Source organism: Vicugna pacos, chromosome 23 (assembly GCF_048564905.1).
Source record: "Vicugna pacos chromosome 23, VicPac4, whole genome shotgun sequence".
Classification (NCBI taxonomy): Eukaryota; Metazoa; Chordata; class Mammalia; order Artiodactyla; family Camelidae; genus Vicugna; species Vicugna pacos.
Window position 1 is genome coordinate 24,550,131 of NC_133009.1, and position 16,368 is coordinate 24,566,498.

The 16,368-nt window shown below is 43.4% G+C and overlaps 1 protein-coding gene across 1 annotated transcript in view; it reads left to right on the forward strand.

The window, feature by feature from the left end:
- Nucleotides 1–16,036, forward strand: part of DUSP10 (dual specificity phosphatase 10) — a 36,955-nt gene extending 20,919 nt beyond the window's left edge. Inside the window, exons 3-4 of the mRNA XM_006198860.3 lie at nt 10,571–10,948; nt 14,757–16,036. Of these exons, the coding sequence (XP_006198922.1) occupies nt 10,571–10,948; nt 14,757–15,022 (644 nt within the window). The 3' untranslated portion in view covers nt 15,023–16,036. The remainder of the gene's footprint in view (nt 1–10,570; nt 10,949–14,756) is intronic.
- The last annotated feature ends 332 nt before the right edge of the window (nt 16,037–16,368 follow it).

The window sequence follows — 16,368 nt, forward strand, 5'->3', positions numbered from 1 at the left end:
TGCCTTTTCTCCCTCCTCTTGTCATGGATGTTTTTAGATGACCTTTTATGAGAGTAATTTCCAGTGGGATGTTTCCCAGTAGAAATATGTTCTCTCTGGAGGCTGGCTCTTTGAGATTTCTAGAGATTTATTTAATTGGACTCTACTTAAATCCCATTGGGAAACATACTTTTGCTGTGAAGTTGTGATGTGTTTAATTTGGAGTCGAAGATAAATGTTGGTCCTCAGGGGAGGTGGGTTGAGCAACAGTATCCCTTTTGAACAGTGGGCTTGTTTAATGAATAGATTTACTGGCTTTTCCTCTGTTTGTTTGTTTAGCAATGCTTCGTTATTTAAACTTCTGCACTGAAAAAGCAAAGAATGTTTTCCCTCTTCAGAGAGTTAAACAATAATGGAGAGTATCTGCTTGGGCTCTTGGGGAAAACATGGCTTTGAGTTTTACAGCACTCTCCTCCTGTTAACATTCTTCTCTCTCCAGCCTTCTGGTATGATCTCATGGATTTTTTTCCCATCCCTTAATCTGTCTTGATGGATTAACAGGTATTGAGTTTTGCAGCGAACAAAGAAGGCAAAGCCCTAACATGGTATTGAGTGGCTTCCCAAATACACAGAAAGCTCCAGCTAAACTGTTCTTCGGCCCAGAGAGATGCTTGGGGAGGGCATGGGTCAATGCTGACCCACAGGGAGGGTATAACTGATGAGGAAGCATGTGTCTTTGGGAAGAAGTGGGCTCCTGGGCTTGTGGCTGATTTGTGGAATGAAGGTTCTGGAATATCCCATGGATTTGCCCCTTAGGAGCATGCCAGTCCTTCAGGCAGCATCCTTGTCTTGACTTTGGACCATTTCTGGCTTGACTTTAAGATACGGCATCACCTTGGGTTGGCTCCCAGAGGCCAGGGTCTCAGGCAGTCCAGGGGTTTTGGTATGGTTCTTCAAAAGTAAGAATTATAATTTATATTTTAAAAAAGGAAGCTATCCTGGGAATTAAAAGGGACCCTGTGTTTGTCTGCTGGGGCTGCCACAAGAAATTACCATAGACTGGGTAACTTCAACAACAGACATTTATTTTCTCATAGTTCTGGAGGGTGGAAGTCTGAGATCGGGGTGCTAGGATGGTCAAGTTCTGGTGAGGGCTTCCTGGCTTGCAGATGGCTACATTCTTGCTATGTCTTTGTCCTCAACGGGAGAGAGAGAGAGAACAGGGGAGAGAAGAGAGAGGCAGAAAGAGACCAAGCTCTCTGGTGTCTCTTCTTATAAGGGCACTAACCCCCATCATGAGGACCCCACCCACTCTTATGAGCTCATTAACCTAATTATCTCTCAAAGGCTCTATCTCCAAATACTGTCACATTGGGGTTAAGGCTTCAGCATGTGAATTTGTGGGAGAGACACAATTCAGTCCCTAATGGGGATAAAACATGTATTCTGGCAAAGAAAGGGTATGAATTTTGTCCAGGGCTTGAAATATAGGTACATTGCACCTAAATCTGATGAACTTTTTTCTAGCTCTCTTTTTCTCGCCCTTGTCCTTTCAAACCCGTATCGATCACATACTATGGACTTCTAAACATTCAGGGGCCTCCCTGAACTTAGGATAAAATCGCAACGGCTGAATGTCCCTGAGAGGCCCTCTGCGGACTTCTTTGCCTTCCACTGGCCACTCTCCAACTGTCTCCCCTGCATGTTCACACTGCTCCCCATCCTCCATCCCTCTGAGTCATTGCAGGCCTCCTGAGTGTCCTGCCTTCCCCACCCGCTCCCAGTGTGGTTCTATCTGCCTCCGCTGGACTATCCTCCTGGCTCCCTCCCCGATCCCTCTTTTCTAAACCAGTCAATCCCTTCTTATCACCAGAGGAGTCTTCCGTGAACCCTGATCCAGTTAGTCCCCTCTCCCAGCACCCAGGAACCGGAGGGCACCTCATAGCCCTAATCATCATTAATCATTACCTTTTTGTTTGTGTGTTTGTATATTTATCATCCATCTCCTCCCACTGGACCCTGACCGGTGGGGAGGGAGGGAGGAGGGGAGACGGAAGGGACATCTTCAGCCCGTCACTCAAGTCTATAAGTGGCTGGGAGGGCTTGCTCCCAGTGAAACGTGCGTTCATAGAACTGGGGTGGCTGAAGAAAACCCAGAGACTTGCGCTGCGTGTTTATGACGTTCCTTTTGCCCGGGGAGCTGGTTGGTCTGGGCGGACATAGATGAAGTCTAGACATGGAGGGTTAGAGAAATCAGAGGGGAATCTGAACTTGCAAGTGGCCAGGAGCCTGAGGCTGGAACATGGCTGTTTTTCTTTCCCCTCCATAAACCCAGCCTGCATTTGGACAGTCGCACTTCTTGGTGGCAAGCTGTTCACGTGATTGACTCCCAAAGCCCCTGGGCGTCATGAGAAGAAACACTCTCTTTCCTCGGCAGTTTTGTAAGTGGGAGTGCGGCTCAGTCTAGGGGTTGATGAACTCCCTGTGAAAATGAGACTCTCCCAGGCGGGGCTTTGGACAGACTCGGGGGATGAAGGGGGCAACTGGATCCCCAGAAACTTCTGCTCTGACCAATCCAGGCTCCTCCTGCCCCTCAGGCTGAGCAAGTGACTTGGGGAAGTCAATTACGCCCATCCCCTGCCCTCCACGTGGTGCTTCTTGCAACCTTTTGGAGGTAGAATGGGGATCGTGGGTGTACAGATGGGGTTCTCTGCATGAATGGAGCCTCAGGGTGTGGAGGGCGGGGACGGAGACTTGACCACTTTTCCCACCCCCACCCTCGACTCTTTCCAAAATAGGTTAAAAAATATTCTGTGGATTCATTGGATGTTTAAGATTCTAGGGTATTCCAGGTAGCATCTGCTTCTGTCCTGTTTTCCTCCTGAAGTTTATGGGGAGGCGGGGAGGGACGGAGAGGAGCCAAGACAGGCCAAAGGGTGCTGTTCCTTAAAGTCGCAGTGACTTCTGCAAAAATCCAGGGCTTCCTGGCTGTGGGAATTCTGTGATCTTAACAGTTTGAAAAGTCATCTGCTCATTAAAATAACACAAAGCTGCTTAATTGTTGTCTTTGTGGAAAATTACATGACTGTCATCAGCTGTTGCTTCTGGCAGTGCTTTCTGTTCTAATGTAAATAAATGAGGTAACAGATTTAAAGACACAGGCTGTATTTATGTGCTTGTGAAGTAGCCTCTCAAAGATCTGCCCGTGTTATTCAAATATACACAAATTAAACTTGTGGAATCATAAACACTGGTTACTCATTAAAGCCTTAAAGCAGGGATGGTCAGAAGGGAGCAATAGATGTGTATCTCCCTCCAAGGGTGCTAACCGGAAGCTGGCTGTGTGTTTGTGTGTATGTGTGTGTGTGTGCGCGCGCGCGCACAATCCAGAGCTGCTTCAGCAGGTTGAAATTTAATCCCTGGCCCTTTTCTGCACCAATTCTGTAGTAAAGGGACTTATATGCACCTGGGGCAACTTCTTTTTTGTGTGTTTGTTTTTGTTTTGCTTTATTTTGTTTTTAAAGTAGCTTTATGGAGCTATCATTTATGTACCATAAAATTAGCTCATTTTATTTTTTATTGAGTTGGAGTTGACATACGATATTACGTTAGTTTCAGGTGTACAACACAGCGATTTGATATTTTTATACATTCCAAAATAATCACCATGGTGAGTCTGGTTACTGTCCGTCACCCTCCAGAGTTATTACAATATTATTAACTGTATTCCCTATGCGATACATTTCATCTGCATGACTGGTATATTTTATAGCTGGAAGTTTGTATCTCTTAATCCCCTTTATCTATGTTGCTTGTCCCCCTACCAATGAAACAAATGAACAAACAAAACAAAACAGAAACAAACTCATTAGATACAGAGAACAAACTAGTGGTTGCCAGAGGGGAGGGGGCAAAGGCGACTTTGAGCTGAGGGTGAGGTGGTGGAGACGGAAAGAGAATCTTTTAAACTTTGACAAAAACATGCTAGGGTCAGCATTTCTTGGAAGGCATACAATTAAAGCTTCATTTTCAATTTTTGCAAATCATAGTTCCCAAGTCATGGGAACTTTCTGACTCAGTTCACTTTCTTGAGGGAAATATTTAGGCGGGATTTAAAAAAAATTTTTTTTTTTCCATTGAGGGCATTACAAAGATTTTTATCAGTCAAAGAAGGAAGCAACGTATTTTAAAACATGAGAAATAAAGAGCCCCCAAACAAGTTAATAATTGAAAAGAGTTGTAGAAGTATGTAGAATCAAAAATTTAGCTGAAAGCACGTTGTAAATTACACAAAGATGAGGAAGGAGCGAAAGTTCTTGTTTTTAGTTCTTGGTATTTATTGTAGTCAAATATTAGCTGATTTCCTGAATGCTAGATTTTATAATCTACCAAATTGCTGGGGTGAAAGGGATGGCACATAATCTGAGGGAAACAAAAATGAGGTCCCTGAGTTGCAATGATGCTACAAGCAATATCTATTTCAGGTAAGCATCAGTAGTCTCAAGTATGATTTTTGTCCAGCAGAAGAGCCAACGAAAGGATTGTATCATGAACTCAAAAGTTGAGAAGACTCTGGTATAAACTTTTCACGAATTTTCTTTTTGTTCTCTCGGAACCTCACTAAATACAACTTGGTTAGATTACTATTAAGTAAAAGGACAGGAGTCCTCTTTAGTCTGTTATGGGAAGACAGTTTGGGGAGGGGCATTCTTGAAGTAATTCTCCTTATGTCATTAGGTAAAATAGATACCAGAGAGATCCTTTTACTTCTCTTTTAATTTCTGTAAATTATTCCAAAAAGAAACTGATCACCCGTCCACGACCAAGGGATCAATCAGTTCCCTACAGCTTTTGGTATCAAACGTATCAACAGATCACCTGTCTTCCTGTGACACAGCTAAATCCCGTGTACAAAGGGATTTAAATAAGACTACCCCAGCACTCTTCCCCTGCTGCCTTGTAGAGAGCAGACTGCCTTCTCGAGTTCGCTTTTAAAATAAATCCCTAGAGAACTTGTATCTCCAACCAGAGAGACCAGACAGTAAAAAAAAAAAAAAACTCCATGCGGCAAGGGACTAACATATATGCAGATATATCTTCCTGGAACACTTAATGATATTTATGCAAATAATCAACATGTGCTCAACTGAATTCAAGATCCTAATTTTTTTTCAAAGAGTGTTAAGCTGTATGGTAACTCCTTGCTTAAGTTTTTTCACGCGTTGGACATTTCACTTGTGAGCAATGAAATGATGTGATTATAGGGGAACTCCTCTCTGACTCATGGTCCCCACCAGCAAAATGATACAGCCTCCCTTAATTCCCCTTAGAGAAGAATACACGTTCCCTGGGGACAGGATCGTAAGACAGTTGAGGTGACACCATCTGGCGTTGAACTTGAAATCATTCCTACTACAAAATACCCAGACCTGTCTAGAACCTATGAAGACAATCTGATGGAAAACAAGATCTAGCTAATATCCCTAATCTTTTTCCTGTTAAGGTGATGATTTTCTGCCCTGAAAAGTATGAAACAACTCTGACCCCTTCTTTGGGAGTTTCGAGTCAGGAAGCCTGATGTCAGTTCCAAATTATCCAAGCTCTGTTTCTTCCACAAGGATCCTCGTGAGAGTGGAATCCTGACAGTCGGCTGAGAGGGACTTCAGTTTCCACGGAGAACCCACAAAACAGCATCCATGAAGACCCACTTTACACTAGTTATCTTTCCCATTTTTAGTGATGTTATCTACCTCATGTAGCATTTTACCCACATTAAAAGCCTGTGAGATGGATACTGCTGTTAACTCCACATTATAGATGCAGAGATTGTGGTGCAGAGGTGTTAAGTAACTCACCAAGGTAACACAGTCAGTTCGTGATAGGAGCCAGGATTCTAAACACAGACAGTCTGGCTCCAGCATCTCTGTTCTTAACCACTATTATGAAGTACCGTTTTACTTTAAAAAACTAGTCACCCGGTAGGAAAAGCTAGACAGCAAAAAGGGGCAATCGGTATACTTACAGCAAGCTTGTGGAAAAGTCCAGCTTGAGTGCCCACCCACCTTTCTTTGGGTGTTAATGCTACTTGCTGACCTTCAGTGAGAGTTTTCCTTAAATTTCTGGAAAATGCCCACTTTTCAACTTACCATCAAGCCAGAAACACCTGTGTGCAAAAGAGCTGGCCATCTTTGGAATATGGAAATCTCTTGTTGATAGATTCTGCAGTTGGATGTGGTTTCTTTAAATTGCCACCCAGAGCACTGCTTCTGAAGCACATGACGCAGGACCCTTGTGTTTCTAGGCCAGCAATGGCCAAAACCGCTCCAGGGGCTGAAACACGTCCACAAAGAGAGGTTCCCCACTGAAACTAGAATCCATGGCCTCCGGGGCACCACCACCTCGCTGATCTCCTGTTGGAGGAAACTAGCCAGTTGGATGGCTACACATTGTTTAGGGGTGCTGGGCAGTTTTCGTTGTGGCCATTCGGAATCATCGTGCTGACCATACTCATTCTGGCAGAGAACCTGGTTTGGAGATAAGGTTTGAAATGTTTGCTTCCAGCATTGTTGCTCCTGCCTAGAAAACGTTTGCACTGATAACTGTGGGCATTGAGTGTCCATGGAGACGACTCAGCCTGCTGGGGACATGGGGGCACGGGGAAAAGGGGGACAGAGAGGGGACAAGAGGGATTTTATTGATAACATCCAGTCTCCTCTGGAAAAGCCAGGACACCGAAGCCATGCAGGCTTTATTGGGAAAGCCGGGACAAAGAAAATGACGTCAGAGGTACTCATTTAGGAAGGAGAGGGAGCTGCTTCTTTCTTTATGAAGAAAAGTCTATTATTTAAACTCGAAAAACTGCTCAGATACCTTGGTTTCTTGTTCTTTTTCAATAAGCTTTTAAAAATAAAGATTCTGGAAAATTAGCTTCCTTATCATTTAGAGTCTTTATATTAAGTAGATTTAAAAAAAAAAAAGAATCTTTAAAATGGTAGTTTTCCCAAGCAATGAAAAAAGTGCTTCATATGTGCTAGATACTGTTTCAAAGTATTTTTTTTAAGTCAGTTTAATCGTCAAAACCGTCATGTAAAGTAGGTGTCTTTGTTTTATATGTGGGGAAATGGGGAAACCAGGAGATCAGAAACTTGCACCAGGTCTCAGAGGTAGAGTTTGGCGGTGCTGGGATTCAGGCCCGAGCATTCTGACCTCAGGATCACCGCCCCGCGTTTAGGGTTCTCGGGGACCTCTGGGTGCCAAGATCAACTGGCAGTAAGGACGGCAGGGATAACATTGGAGTAATAAGACATTATTTGTCGAATGCCTGATTATATATCAAACTGTTTACCCAGGCTTCCTGTACCACAACTCTATGGGGAGGTGACATTTTTATCCATTTTACAGATTGGTATACTGAGGCTTAATGAAGGAAAGGGATTTATTACAGGTCTCACAACTCTCATGAGACAGCATCCCGTTTGCAGCCTGGGTCTGCCTGCCTCTACCCCTTCAGTGAAGCCACCAGGCTTCACTGCCTCTACTTTAGTTGTTAGTTATCACGTTGTAATGTTCCTATATAGTAATGACAAATATGAAATAATCAAAACTCCTCATTAAGTGGCCAGTCTGTTCAGGCTCTAGTAGGCCACGATGGAGTGGGGTAGAAGAAAAGTAGTTGGAAGAGAGAACCATATTAGCACTCCTCCTTCCCTTTACCCCTCCCCGGCTTCCAACCCCAAACCCCTAAGGGAAGGAAACCATCTTCCCTGCAGACATTTCTCTCTAAAAACCACCAGTGTGAGCTTCTACTGGTTCATCTGGCCGTAACACCGTCCCCAGAGAGAGTTCTTTAACGGCAGCATATAGATGTGCACAGCCCTTAATGAGAACTGATGCCGCCGCTGGTCAGCAGACTGGCAATTGAACAGAGTGTTTGTTCCTATCGCTCCATGAGAGTTTCCTTGTTGAGCGAATATGTGTGAATTAGAATATTTCCTTTTCTATTCACTCTGCCTCCAAATATGCGATCAACAGAGTTCCCACGTGGCTTAAACATACAATATACACATAATTTTGCATGTGAACACCCCCTGGGATTCAGAGCATTCTGTGTCTGTCTGTCTCAGATTCCCTCCTCCTCCCTCCCCCATGGGTTTTTTTCCCCCCATTAGGCAAATGGAAGGCCCATGCCACCTGTTAGCATTACATCATTGGCTCCCCAGAACACAGTTGTACCAAAGGCCTTAAACAAAGTAGTTCTTCTTGTATTGTTTGCACTCAAAGAGCTGATATCATGCCAACTGATGTCATTGTATGTCTTTGTGTAACTGCTATGGCAACTGGGCAGGTGGGGAGCCTCCAGCTGATGTCATTGGGAAAGGAGGTGTTAGAGACAGAATTTTAAAAAGCTGTATGCTGCTTTTTTCTGTGTGTGTGGTTTTCTGGCATGCATTTTTTTTTAAGCTAGCTGCTTTTAAGACAAATTACAGCCTGAGTACCCTAAGTAAGAACAGAGAGAACCCCCTCAACCCACCCCCTTCAAGACTTCTTTTGAGTTTTTTTTTGTTGTTCTGTCCTCTCATCTTATATGGAAAAGTGTAACAACTGTCTTTTTCTTAAGGGGGAAAAAAAAAGTGAATTAGGTTCCCATCACAGAACCAGTGTGGAACTCTTAACTCAGATTTTATGGAGACAAAGCTGAGCAGATTTTAAAACAACTCTTTAAAGTCTCTTTTGTGGAGGTGACAGTGGGTAATTTCAAATTTTTGTTTAGATATTCACTCATGAACTTTTTCTGGTGGCTTCCATTTCTTCTGTCTACTTTAAAAATGATCTCTTTGGATCCAAGAAAACTTTTTTTAATCATTATTTCATATCAGAATAAACTAATAATACGTCAAGCCAGAGTTTAATTCTAGAAATCCATTAAAATGAATTTATAGTTCCTGTTCTTCTTTTCAAAAAGCGAAGGTAGGTTTCAACACTTACAGGTGATCATAACATTACCCCCATCGTATGAGCTCTGAGTCATTGCCGGGTATACATGAAAACACGACTTCTCTGGTCCATGCGACCCACGTGCATTGGCTCTAAGCGGCCCTGAGACTTGGTCTGGGTTACAGTCTGGGGCTTCCTGCTGTGGTTGCCAAAGATGAGACTCAAAATGGAGAAGGACATATGTTGGGTTCAGAAACCAGCGGACAGATAGACTTCCTGTATTTATTTCAACACAGCCATATCCTGTTCACACTTTATGTTTCCTCCCTTATCTGCTGAAACTATCAAGACAGAAGTAAGGCATCTCTCTGGGCTGGGGTGGGGGAATGTTGGTTGTGGTGGCTTTCAGCTTCTAGGAGATCTCCAACTTCCCCCTCTGTTCAAAGGGAAGGCCAGGGTGTATCCAGTGGATAAGAATTAGAACTCATTTGGTAGTAATAACATCAACTCAGATTTCATAGTCCTTCCATGTATAGTGTGTAGCTTGACCTTTGTAATAATCCTTTGGGCTTATCCATGTGTGCCATGCATCTAACAGATATTAAAGAAAAAGTTGAAACAATAAACTGTGATCCAAAAATTTCCTAACTGAAACAAGTGTTCTTTCTTGCATGGTTCTTCAGCTTTTGAGCACATGGATGGTGAATGTTTTTGAATTGGCTTTTTTCATTTAATATGAAGTAGAAACATTTTCTTAATTCTCACGTTCCTTTCACAACTTTTAATGGCTACATAATATTCTGTTGGGTAAATATGACAACTTTTCCCTTTAAAAAAATGCTTTTGAATTTTACTTGGCTTTTCCAGAAAACAGATACTGCCGTTGCAAACATCTTTATGCATCTAACTGGATATCCTGGGACAGATGATTTCCTTAAGACACCTTGCCATGAGTGACACGGCATTTGATGAGGGGGAAGTTTGCACATTTTACATGCACTGGTTCACTCCAGGCTCCCAATCACACTAACAGGTATATGCCATTACCCTCATTTTACAGATGGGGAAATTGAGGCACAGAGAGAGAAATTAACTTATCCAGGTCACAGACTGAGGAAGTGGTGGAACTGGAATGATAGCCACGATAATCTGGTTCTTCCAAGGTCCCTGCTCATAACCACCCTGCTGTACTTGGCGCAAACTTGGCCTCCCGGGTGATGTGAGCTTACGAAGGGCGCAAGACACGCCCCTGCACTACCCAGATACTGGCTGAGATCTCTGCCAGAGGAAGTCATCCGTGCCTTCCTGGGCGCCCAGAGTACAAGGTTCTATATAGGCCACTGAGCATATGGCTCTTTGAGGCAGATCAGATTTGCTGCTAATGAAATTTCCTGATGCTTCATGGAACTCTTTCCAGGGGCACATGCCCCAGTTTGTATTAAGAGCACGTTTCCAAAGTCCTGCGTGTAGGGATACCTTCAAAGTTTGCGCTGGGTCTTCAAATCGCCTTTTGTTTGTTTTGGTTCTCTTTTCTTTTCTTTTTTTTAAAGGTAGTAAGCAACCACGCACACTCATTCCTATGGGGAAAGTGGCGTTTTCTGCCAGCTCGGAGGTTCTGGGGCGGTAGTCATTCTCCCTTGCTGTGTTTTTGTTCCAGGTGGACTTAGCAGTTTTAAGCAGAACCATGAAAACCTCTGTGACAACTCCCTCCAGCTCCAGGAGTGCCGGGAGGTGGGGGGCGGCGCGTCCGCGGCCTCGAGCACGGGCACGCTACCTCAGCCCGTCCCCAGCACCCCCGACATCGAGAACGCAGAGCTGACGCCCATCCTGCCCTTCCTGTTCCTTGGCAACGAGCAGGATGCTCAGGACCTGGACACGATGCAGCGGCTCAACATCGGCTACGTCATCAACGTCACCACGCACCTGCCCCTCTACCACTACGAGAAGGGCTTGTTCAACTACAAGCGGCTGCCGGCGACCGACAGCAACAAGCAGAACCTGCGGCAGTACTTTGAAGAGGCTTTCGAGTTCATCGGTAACTGTCTCCCCCGGGGCTGCTCATCTCCCGCCGTCCTTTCCCCTCTGGCTTTTGCTTTGATAGCAAGTCCAAGATTTATGCCTGTGTTGCGGAAAAAAAAAAAAAAAAAAGCTGCTCTGAGGTGTTCTCGGGCTCGGCCACCTGGTGCAGCCAAAGTATGCTCCCCAGTCATAACCCATCAGGTGTATGGGAGCCATCAGGTTGGATAAAACAGAACCATAATTCAATTGGGTTGGGGTCTTTCAACTAGAAACCCTCATCCCTCAGGTTCTCAAAGGAAAGGGGGTAGGGGTTAGCACTGAGATGCTCTATAATGTAACGTCAAAAGAACTGGTGGAAAGTAAGAATTTGGCGGCCAGAGCAGATGGCGCGGTTTTGAGGTCTGCAAGCATCCTTCTGAGCTTTGCAGGCAGTAAAACACAGTTGGCCCTCGGGGTCTGCGGGTTTCCCATCTGAGGATTTGTGGATTTGGAGAGCTGACTATACTGTACCATTTTATATAAGGGCCTTGAGCATCCATGAATTTTATGGGGGGAAGGAGTGTCCAGGAACCAATACCCCACAGATCCCAAGGACTGGCTGCATTGTGAATATGATACCACTTCCAAAATCACCCTCCCCTCCTTTACTTGGAGTTAAATTAATTTGCATCTGGTACAGCCTCTTTCCATGAGGCTGGGGCGAAGGTAGTGCTTGCTACATGGGTGTTTCTGAAGGATTTTTCTCAGTAAAACATGATGTTGCAGTGGACATCTTTATGCATCACATCAGTGCAGAGGAGAGAGAGAGAAGTGCAGGGGGCTGAGGAGTGTTTCCCTTCTGTTTCCTTTGTCTCAGTTCTTAAACATGGGGCCGCCAAAGGGCACGAACGTGAGTGCTAATGAGATGGCCCTAGATTTCCTTAGTTTACTCCAGACTCATTGAAGTAGGAGCCAACAAATTGCATAGCCCATGTTGTTCCCCAAAAAGGAAAATTCTAGCAATAGCAGGCTTTTAATCTCCAGAAAGAAGCAACGGCCAGCCTAACCCTAATTCTAAATGTGGACTTCCATTGCTTCTGTAGCCTCAAACTGTTGCAAGGCTCAAATTACCATTTGGGGAGCACCTGGCACCTCGCAGGTACGCAACGTCTTTTTTTTTCAGGTGACTCCAATCTTTCTTACCATGCAGAGGTGACCCAGTACTTTTCCTAAATATTGTAGCAGATTGTTACTGGCCTCTGTCTCAGGAAGAAATGTCTCAGAATAAACTCTATGAAATATCTTATTTAGAAAACCAAAAGATAAGCCCCAAACTGAAAAAATGTATTTGCAAAATACATAGCTGATGAAGGATTTGTGTTCAAATTGTACCAAGAACTCTGGAACAAGAAGCCCCATCAAAAATGGGTAAAGGTTGGAACAGACACCTGGCCAAAGGAGATACACAGAGAGTAAATGAGCAAACAAGGATACACTCAACATCATGTACCAGTAGGGAATTACAAATTAAAAAGACAATGAGATAGCCCTACACACCTATGAAATGACCCCTCCCCCGCCAAAAACAGACACTACTGGTTGATGAAGAGTGAGGAACAAGAGGAAGACTCCTAAAAAAATAACAAAACGAAAAACTAAGTAAAACAGAACAAAAATGAGGAGCCCTCATGTTTGGTGCTCCTCTGTCAGGAAAAAAATAAAAGACATAACAAACAAACAAACAAAACCTTGGGTTTAATAGCCACCCATCAGGGTAGGTGGATGTGCTGCAGAGCTGGCAACTCTGGTGACTTTGCCCAGGTATTTCCTTTCTAACTGTGCTTTCAACACAGGACCATGCAAGGACAGTCTGGAAGGAAATTCTGAGTGGTCACTGAACTCAGAAAAGTAACATGACTTCTCCAAGGTCTTAGGAATTTTAGTATCAGAGAAGGGGCCAGAGCCTGGTGCCTTTGACTCCAAGGCCAGGGGCCTTTTTGCAATACACCAGGGCAGTGTTTACAAGTTCCTAATGGGCCACATTTGTGGTTGCAAAGATAATCTAGATTCTTTATTACTAATCTCTGAATCAAACCTTGAACCCTGGGAAAGAAAATTTGTCGCCAAGTAGATGAGGAACTTCCTGGTAGATACATGATGTTATGCCTGCAATTTTACCTGACTTAATTCCAGTTGGGGGAAGTTAGGAAATCGTTTTCCACTTAATGAGTAGCATAAGATATGCTTGTTCTAAGAGGATTTCAATCAAAGCACCCACATTCCTTGTAGATTATTCAGGCTTACCTGGTTTTTGCGGAAGGAAACAAAACAAATAGTAAATAGCTTTTAACTTGGAAAACAATTTCCCATCATGGCCTGCACAGGCATGGTTTTTTATTTTCATTGCTCCATCATTAGATAAACTGAAATCTTACAGTCTTGCTTTAAGGAAAACACAGCTGGTTTTATAAACATAATAACATCCGCAGAGAGTGTAATATAAACTAAGCAGAGTCTAGGTTTAGGGTTTAACTCTGCCCATTTATTTATTCCTGAATTGGGTGATATTATTCCCATGCTCCCTAAGCCTGCTTAGGGAATGTTATTCCCATTATTCAGACAGGAAGACTGAGGCTCTGGGGAGTCGTGACCCACACAAGGTCCACCACAAGGGGGAACCAGTGGTCTCACACCTAGCACTTTGTGGCTCATCTTCTTACCACCAAGCTTGCCAGTCTTCAGGTGGAGATCATTAAATAGTATGTGCTCAAGAGAAGAAATTGAAAGCAGGAAATACTTTCCCAAAATACTATTATCTATGAGAAAGAAGCTAAATCTCTAGATTTTTAAGATAAAAACTTGCATGATGTTTCTTTCTTTGGTCTATTGGTGAGTAGCCGACAGAAGTAGTTTATGTTAGAACGCTCTCTCTCCATTCCTGCTCTTCAACCAGTTGGTAATTTTTGCAGGGATGCTTTCTTTGGGATGATTTTAGTTTAGAATGTCATTAAGAATCCATTTAGGCAGTGCCCACAAGCTCTTCTCCTGGGCTTTTGATATATCTGAAAACCTTTACAGTATTACCTTTTCCATTGTGCTGGATTCTGAGCCATCACTGGAATTCCTCCTTGTTCTGCATCATTGCCATGTTGGAAAGGCACGCGCGGATGTGGAGGGGTTGGAACTGTTCAGATGTAGGTGACACCCTATGTTTGAGCCCTGCAAGTCTTTAACTTGCAACAATAGGGTTTTCTAGTGAGAAGCTGAACATAGTAACTTTCTAGTTGAGTTTTGTTCCTTCTACCTCCTTTAGAGTTTCATAAGACTGAAACTCTTATCCATTCAACACCAGTTCCTGTACAGAGCAATTCTATCGTATAAAAAGGAAATTTTTTTTTCCTCTATCACAGGTGGGAGAGACATCGTCAGTAGCACTAGTTTTGATAAATCCCACGACGTGGTGATAGGAATTAACGTCCTTCATCAGAAAGCCCTCCTGAATCAGTAGCTTGCTTAACATTTAAGCTAATTGGGTCGTGACTCCCACTTCACTTGGCCGCCATCACGTGTGAAGTTAACTTTGTGAATGACTCATTCACCCTGTCTTCTCTTTAAATGTAGAAATATAGCTTCTTATATGTGCTAACATTGCTGTTAGCCAGTTCTGGACGTAGTGACATAAACATACACAATTAACTGGTAAATTATACTTTGATTCAAAACCGTTTTCATGAATTCTTTCTCTACAGCATATGGCATTGTCGAGTCGAGATAAAAGGTTAACCTCTCTCCTTCCCTTTCTCTTTCTCCTTCTCTTCGCCTCTTGCCTTTTTCCCTTGCTCCAGAGGAAGCTCACCAGTGTGGGAAGGGGCTTCTCATCCACTGCCAGGCGGGGGTGTCCCGCTCAGCCACCATTGTCATCGCTTACTTGATGAAACACACGCGGATGACCATGACTGATGCTTATAAATTTGTCAAAGGCAAACGACCAATTATTTCCCCAAATCTTAACTTCATGGGGCAGTTGCTGGAGTTTGAAGAAGACCTCAACAACGGCGTGACACCGCGAATCCTTACACCAAAGCTGATGGGCGTGGAGACGGTGGTGTGACGGCAGTCTCGCTGGAAAGGATTACTGTTCTCCATTAGGAGACGAAGAGGAAGGAGGATGGATTCGTTCTTTTCTTTTCTTTTTTCTTTCTTTCTATTTTTTTTTAAGATGGGGATAAAGGTTGTGAATGGAGACAAACTTGTTTAAAAGCCTTTTTATTTTTAACAAGTGTGAGAAGAATTTAACTTTTGATGCCATTGAAATTTACTTCCCGCGAACTGACAAAGCAGGGAGGCTAAAGAAGTGATTTTTTTAAGCCGACGATAAAAATATGATCAAACTCGTTTCTCCCCCTTTTTCCTTTTAAGCTATTTGTAGAATTTACGATGAATTAGTCTGTGCAGGTTCATAGACCGAAGATGCTACACTTTAAACCAATTAAAAAGAACCAAAAGTTAGTAGACAAGACCTTGAATCGTGAAGACCCGGGATCTGCCTGGACGGTCCACACAGAAAACAAAAACCCAACCAAACCAGGCCCTGTTGTGCTCAGCGGTGCAAAGAGAAGACCAGGGCAGCTTAAGTGGTCTAAGAACTCTTCACACTCGTCAAAGAGGCAAAGGATACTGTTGATTTTGTGTGTTTCATACTCCGGATTATTTTTCTCCCTTTCTGGGTTTCAGAGGTTTTTTGAAATAGCAAGGAACTGACCATTATACCATATGCCTTCACTGGCTTCTTGTGCAATAATGTGGTGTTTTGAGTGTGCAAACGAGTTAGAGCTGGCAGCCGAATGACAGACAAATAGTGCAACGTTGCCAGTTTGGAGATAGAGAGGGATTAAAAGAAACCAGTTACTTTCTTTCCCACCTTTTCCCTTTGTTTAATTTTCTTTTCTTTGATTTGACTCTGGTTACAGTGCCATAAACCTTGTTACATATGTATATCAGAATGTAAAAAAAAAAAAGACAAAAATTTATTTAAAAATATTTTTCGCAAAAAAAAAAAAACTTGGTGTGTTTCTGTTGATTGTGTAAAAATTTATTTTCATTATATAAATGAAACTCATTTGGAGATGTGTCTTTTTTCCTCCTCTTTCCTCCTCAACGTAGGCTTAAGCATCTCTTACCTCTGGTAACTTGTACGTGTTACCCCAGTGGAAATAAACACACATTTTCACACAGGGGAAGAGCGATGGGGAAGGGAAAAATACTCTCTGGCCTCAGTGTGAAGCAGAGAGAATTAATAAGGATGTAAAAGAGCTCCAGTCAGTCCAGTCATGATCCCCTCTATTGTCACAGCCCCACCATCCACTTCTGCCAAAGTAATTCCTCTTACAAACCAGAAGCCTCGGGTAGCATCTCCTGAAAGGAGTGAGGGGCCTCGACACCAGCCTCTGAGCATTG